At 36.6% G+C, this 7,199-nt stretch overlaps 1 protein-coding gene across 2 annotated transcripts in view; it reads left to right on the top strand.

Annotated features, from left to right (window-relative positions):
- Window positions 1-5,396, top strand: part of LOC111496432 (RNA-binding protein 24-B-like) — a 6,698-nt gene extending 1,302 nt beyond the window's left edge. Inside the window, exons 2-8 of one of the 2 annotated variants that reach the window (XM_023146866.1) lie at window positions 218-341; window positions 493-622; window positions 1,612-1,648; window positions 1,841-2,051; window positions 2,953-3,059; window positions 3,153-3,249; window positions 4,924-5,396. In XM_023146866.1, coding sequence (XP_023002634.1) covers window positions 218-341; window positions 493-622; window positions 1,612-1,648; window positions 1,841-2,051; window positions 2,953-3,047 — 597 coding nt within the window. In that variant the 3' untranslated portion in view covers window positions 3,048-3,059; window positions 3,153-3,249; window positions 4,924-5,396. Of the gene's footprint in view, window positions 1-217; window positions 342-492; window positions 623-1,611; window positions 1,649-1,840; window positions 2,052-2,952; window positions 3,060-3,152; window positions 3,254-4,923 lie in introns of both variants that reach the window. The other variant, XM_023146865.1, reaches the window with a different exon arrangement.
- Window positions 5,397-7,199: the final 1,803 nt, after the last annotated feature.

The following is a 7,199-nucleotide window of genomic DNA, read 5'->3' as shown; positions in this document are numbered from 1 at the left end:
GTTAACGTTTTTTTTTTTTTTTTTTTTTCTTTTTTTTTTCTTTTTACTCTAATGTGGTTTTTGTCAACTTTATACTTTTAATTTCTACTTTCTAAAAGTAATAGCCTAAGAGCAGCCGTTTTACACGTTTTTTTCCATCACGGTTGATCACAAATATTTATAGTCTTGACGTTAGATTGACCTGAACGTTTGTTCCTGTTTACTTGGAGGGCTTTAGGTGACTTTCCGGTATCCAGAGTCAGCTAGAAGAGCTTGCTCAGATTCTACTCCAATTATTGATGGCAGGCGAGCCAATTGTAATCTGGCTTCACTTGGCCGGCCTCGGCCACCTATATCTTATGGTATTATTTGCTTATTTGGCTTTTTATTGTTTAAGCAAATCACATGGGCAGTTCTTGTCGTGATTGTGTATGATCAGTGATTTTTCCTGGTATGTGCTTTTTGAAGCTCTGGATTGATGAGTCTTTATTTATACACTGTTGATTCTTACAGGACGTTTTAGACCGCCTGCAATCTATGTTGGAGGAATGCAGCCCAACAGGGGAGCTTATATTGGAAATTTTGGCTACCAACAACCGGTTTCTTATCCTTATCAGCAGGGACTTGCATATCCTCCTTATAGGTGTGTCCCCGAGGTTTCCTTTGTGCATCCAAGCCTGCCATTACCGTGAAATTTCATTATTTTGTTTGACTCAGATTTCTTGCCTTTTTCTATATCACGACCTTTACATCTTGTGATATGACTCGTGGGGCTTGGCTTGCTTTCAAAATTTTGAAGTTATGAGATTTTTGGTTATTTTTCTTCTCTATTTGTCATCAAGTCTTATAGGAAATGAAAGATGTTGTAAGATGTTGGATCATATATGCTAGCGTTCTTTGTTTCTTAAGATAGCTGAGGGTCATCACTTGGCTGGTGTACATCTTCTGCAATGCTTTCTTAATGTTAGCATTTTAAGCACAAGAGGTAATATTACCAATCACAGCGTGCAACATTGCATAGGATATGTTTCTCTGCCACCTCCTTGAAATCAGGATTAGTTATATCCTGATCAGTGATGTGACACTGTGTGATTGGTAATTGCAGGAATACCATGTCCTAGTGTTCTTCGTTTCTTAAGATAGTTGAGGTTCATCATTTGGCTGGCATACATCTTCTGCAATGCCTTTGTAATGTTAGCATTTAAAGTCACTAGAGGTAATATTACCAATCACACCGTGCAACATTCATTAGGATATGTTACACTGCCGCCTCCTAGAAATCAGGATTGATTCTATCCTGATAGTGATATGACACAGTGTGATTGATAATTGCAGGAATACCATAGTAGGTATTTGAGGATATGTGCCAAGACTAATGTAATTGAACGCAAAGAAGCATGGCTAGAATTATTGGAGATGTCCCATTTCTTGTTTTCCCTCGCATTTATGTTTCTGTGAGAAGTCAAAGTTGGTAGGATATGATACTCTGGTCTCTATTTATTGGGATACTGGATTCTGAATACTTGTCTTCTGGTATCACATTGGACTGCTGGTTGTAAATTGATTTCCTCCCATGAAAGTTTGCACCGTCAAAACATTTTTAATATTTTCGATCATTCGTTTTCTGTGCAGTTATGCTACTTATGGACCTGAGTATGTCTACCCGCAGGTATCACTATTGCTTTATTTTTCTTGTGTACAATTCATTTTGCAGAGGGTGGAAGTAGGGTAGGGTGATATGCAAGGCATCTTTAAAGTTTCTTAAGGTTTTTGTTAACTCTAGCATAATATGCTCATTGGCTCTGATTTTATGTGTCTTTTATTTTTTGGTTTGGGTGGATGCAACTGTTGTGTGGGTCAGCAATACCTGCAGATTTATGGGGTGCCTGGGTCAGCAAGCCCTACTATTTATCATTATGGACAATTAGGTCAAACGGTCCCTGGTGGTCATGGATATGGAGCATTACACGGATATGGAATGCCAAGTCCTCAGATCGTGCAATTTAGTGGTCCTAATGTTAATGCATTAACATCTTCTCCAATGCCTACAATTCAGGCACCATATCCTTCAGGTATTTTGCCTTGTATGCAGATTATTCTTTGATATTGTAATGTGGAGATAACTCTTGATTGCTCCGGGGCTAAAATATGAGTTTAATCTCTTTAGGTATTTTTCTTTGAATTTGTATTTTTATTGCCATTAATTGGATCTCTTGTGTAATTGTGTAGTTTTCTTGGTCTCACTTTTGGTTTGGCCCATTGGTATCTTTTTTTAGGCCATTTTTTGTTTGTTTCTTTCATTTATTTTTGGAAGTTCCTTTTTCTTAAATCTAAAAGAGATGTCTTGGTCAACTTTTGTACAATCATTCATTGGCTTAGTTATGTGGCGAGTAACACTTGATAGAACTCTCAAGTTTCTCTACATTGAAATGTCACCATCTTGTAAAGAGATGTGAGATCCTACATTCAATTGGGGAGGAGAACGAAGTATTATTTATAAGGGTGTGGAAACCTCTCCCTAGTAGACACATTTTAAAAACCTTAAAGGGAAAGCCCAAAGAGGACAATATCTGCTAGCGGTGGGCTTAGGCTGTTACAAGAGAGGACTGAAAACTGGATATCTTATGGGGACACAGGATTATTTTTCCTTTTTGATTTTTTGATGTGAAAACTTCTTTTATTTGGGACGAAAGAAAGTGCAATCTAAGGTGCATGGGGATATTGAAATCAGAACTGAAGGACAACTGGATAAGGATCTACGGAGCCAAATGATGAGGAAAAGTTTGCTTTACGACAGAACAAAGAGGATATAATATATCGAGATATCTTTGTTGCTTAATGCAATTTAGGCCACATTTCTATTCATTTTACACGTGCCATGTTTTTAATCTGATGAAGAATGAGGGAAAACTAGAGTAACATGCATTGACATGTTAGATATGCTTGATTAGGAAAGCGTGTTTGTTTCATCAGGGATTCCAGTACCTGTTGCAGCACAGCCACAGTTCGTTGTTCATTCTTCTTCTCAGTTTGTACAAGGTAGCGGTTCTGACCAAACATCTGGGTGAGGAGTTGATCAGGTAAGCAGCAAAGTTTGCAGTTAATATTTGAAATTTCATTTCCTATTTTTATCACCAGCTGTCTAACCACCTGAAATTTAACTACATTCATAGGTATTCATAGATTGCAGCAGGACTTAGAGCAGTGGAGCTGCTACATGAGTGGCGGGCTTCGGATCTAGCCTTGCAAATAATTTATCATGCATTCTAGAGAGGTAGTCTTATGCTCAATGCATAGCTTTTACGAAATTTTCATATGGTCAGGATGATGACTATTTGAAAGTTTATTGTAAAATCATTGCGAAAATTTCTTTGCTTTCGTATCTTATTTCATGTATAGATTATATAGCAGCCACAATTCTGGAATATGAGTCAAATACTAAGGGAACAACTAATTTGTGGGGAGTCTAAAATAAGAAGAAGCACTGGTAGAACGATGGGAGAAAAACCCCTCCCAACAAGGATCTTGGTAAAATAAACGCTCTTTCCTCTCTCCTTTTCTCCCCTCATCCTCCTGGCTTTTTAGCCTCCATTTGCCATCGGAGTTCGTTTTTTCATTTTTCCAGATTAGGTTATTAGTTTTAAGCCCATTTTTTGAATTCTCAGCTGATTGGTATTGGTTAGCATCTTTCTCTCATCATGGAAGGCAAAAGTTGTGTTTGTAATACATTTTTCAGTATTTGAAGAGAAAAGAAAACAACTTTTGTTGAAAATATACATTTAAGCAACCATTCCCTTTTTCCATGTCCCATCTTGGTTGGTTTGGGAGTTTTTTTTTGTTAGATGTTCTGCATATGCTGATTGATTCTAAATTTCTCAAGGAAGGTGGTAGAGATTCCTTTGGTACTTCTCGTTTATCTAAGTTCAAGTCTCAACCAGGATGGTTTACTAAATGTGTTGTTTGACCTCTAAACATGGGTAGGAAGAAACTCCGTGTTGGACCAAATATGAAAGAATGACTAGTTTTTTGAGAGATAATATGAAACGTGGGTAGCAAGCTCGCCAACATGTGTTGGACCAAATAAGAAGCATAAAGAAGTTCTTAAGGTGTTTTCATTTCCAAGAAGACTTTTATTGTCTATATTTGAGAGCTGCTGCTTTTGCACTAATTCCATGGAATTTAATTATCATTCATCCACCTATTTATTCTTTTAGAGGTTGTCGTGTTTCTCCTCAAATAGTCTCATGGTGCATTCCTTTGTGTCTTGGTTGTTGAAGCCTCCTTTATGAAGTCAAATTCCGCTTTTATGAACAAACATTCAGCTTGGATTGCACACCTTGATGGGTGGCTGGAATTGATCTGTCATGAAATAGTGCTTTATCGAGTAGAATTCTTCAAAAGAATTCAGAGATTCTTCTCTAATATAAACAAAAGTGGAATAGTATGACAGGCTTTCCGGAAAATGAAACGAAACCCGCTTGATCGATATGAAAAAAGCTGAACAATACTTGCTTCGCCATAGTAAAAGTTAAAGCAGCAGATTTAGAAGGACCTCCCTAGTTTTCTCAAGTTTCTCAAAATGGTGGCAAAGCTCAATAATAGTCATTTTTTTATATAGGACTGTGTTTTGTTAGGTTTATGAGAAGTTCTTCATGGTTGTCTTTGGTGTTTTTAATTTTTTTTTCACTCCCTTTGGGTGTTTGTATCTTTTAAACTTTTAATCCTTATCATTATATCAAATGAGAAGTTGTCCCAATGAACACGTTTATTTATGATGCGAACACCATACCGTAGAATGTTAGCAAATTGCACTCCTCCCCCTCTCGCATCCACCGCATGACATTTATTTTCTGGAAGTTGAATATCGATCGACTTGTAAACATGAACATATTGCTTTCCATTGTTTGCAGTTGATCTAAAAGTGTTCTGGTACTTAACTGCTGCAGGTCATAGTCATGCTTACCAGAGACGCCAGATGGTCTTGAGTCGCTCCAGATGGTGGAGAAGGAATATGGAAGACCTTTCTTCTTCCCCAGTGTTTATAAACTTTTACACACTACCGACGCTCTGGAGAGTGGTAGGTAGTCGTCATGGATTGATTGACGGGTGCTTGAATCGGGTTTAAGCATCTATTTAGGAATAAAAACTTGTAAAAAGAAGTCAAAATTAGAATCAATATATGATTCTTTCATAGTAAACTCCCAGCATTTTGGGTGTATAGGAAGAAGTCTATGGTGCTTTGTGTGGTAGTGGGTCTACCATCATCTTGGAACTAATATATGATTTCATAAGTTCATGTGCATATTAGTTATATATAGCATTTATTGTAATTTGGATTTGTTTTGAGGCCTGACTTCATAAGAACGAAGCAGCTTCAGGTTCTATCCAATCCAGAAGATTGAATTGTTGATTTTTCATGTTAGTACCCGTTGATGGCGTGTCGGGTTGAGATTGACTGCATCGGAGGATATTATCGAGTACTTAGTTCATCCTTCTGTGTTTGATGATGGTTAGGTTCTGAATACATTCTGTGAATTCATTGTGTTCATCTTTTCTTCCATAAAATGACTTTTTTTGGTCCAATCTTGTGATGATGAGAGATGGAATTAGATGAGTTTTTGCTGATTCCTTTTAATATAAAGTCGTTTATTATAATTTTGATAATCATTAAGTGCTTTATAAGCAGTCAATTCTCAATCAATTAGTTGGATTTGGCCAATCAACGAAAATTAATTCAAATGATTACTGATTATAAATCAAATTAATTAGTATCAACTTGTCCACTAAATCCTTTTCCAATGTATATGTTGTAGATACGGCATTGCAAATGGAAAACATGCCATTCGTGTCATTGCCCTTCGTCCAGCTTCGATGTGTCTAGATGTGATCCAAGCGGGTTCAAGTGCTTGAATAGCGTATCTACTGAAGCAAATACTATTGGCTCGATAAGATATTCCTTTCATTCTTCCTCTAATGTTGACGAAACCTGGTTCTTTTTAGGATATAGTTGATTGCTATTTCTCAATTTCATCTCTACTACAAAATCGGACATGAGAGTTTCTTCTCATCTAGCTCCTTGCGAATCGAGTGTCATGATCGTACTTTTCAAGTCGTGTTGATATCATGAATTATACATGATTGTGGTTAACATTAAGGAGAATTTAAGCTTAATCTAGGTAAAGTCTTAAGGCTTAATCTTACCTTTTTTCTAGGTTAAGGTCCTTCAAATGCAATGTTGCATCTTATTTGATTTTTATGGTTCGGGATAAAAGGACCCTCATGCTTCTACATTGATTTGGGGACATTATTTGAAGGAATTTAAACTCTTTTGTTGGGTCAAACAAAACTTGTACTTAATTAGGTGATTCAAGCACTTGTCGAAATAACTGGGCAAGTCTTAAGTCAACTGGAACCTTATGTGATTCCACCCTAAACATTGTGATGTTGTTCGCCTTTGCAGCTCGCTCGAGTGCACTTATCAAGAATCAAACCATGAGTTAACTTCATATTTTGGATCTCTCGAATATCCATCTATTCAAGCATACTCAATGTGAGTTCCTTTGTGCCATGACAAATCCTTTTTACAGATCGTGTGAAGCCCGATTCTATAACGCAACCTTTGACTCATGGGAAAAGGTGCAACATCTGCACACCTTGGTCACTAGACAATATTCTTGGAATCTCAATCTCAAAAGAAGATGCCTAAGACACTCCTCTTATAACGCTTGTCCACGCCATGACATGCATATGTCAAGAGATAGCTCACTTAGACCATGAGGTCCATAGTGGTGAAGAGCCAACACCATGCCTTCCCTGCAGAGATGTCCATGAGATGGATGCGAGTACAAAGAAGCCTTCTTCGTCTCCATCTCTATCTACTATTTCATTATCTATTCTCATGAAATTCTTCATTTATTTTCTCGAGGATCAAGACAAAGATTTCATGCGGAATGTTTTCCATTATATATACCTTTAAAATATTTTTTTAATGGATAATTTTTATTTTCTAATATAATTTCTATTAATGTAAAACATTATAATAAATAAAATAATATTTTGTAAATAAAAATATAATATAATGTTCAACCTAATTTCTAAAAATTCAAATTTTAATAACAACACAGTCTTCTCACACTATATTTATGGCTAGGGACGAAGTAAGGTATGTTATTCTCATCCTCGATCTTATTTAGTTAACGGAGAGAAATCTCTCCTTGTTC

Source organism: Cucurbita maxima, unplaced genomic scaffold, assembly GCF_002738345.1.
Source record: "Cucurbita maxima cultivar Rimu unplaced genomic scaffold, Cmax_1.0 Cma_Scf00022, whole genome shotgun sequence".
NCBI classification, from domain to species: Eukaryota; Viridiplantae; Streptophyta; class Magnoliopsida; order Cucurbitales; family Cucurbitaceae; genus Cucurbita; species Cucurbita maxima.
Note: the sequence above shows the minus strand (reverse complement) of the source record. Positions and strands in the feature narration are given on the sequence as shown.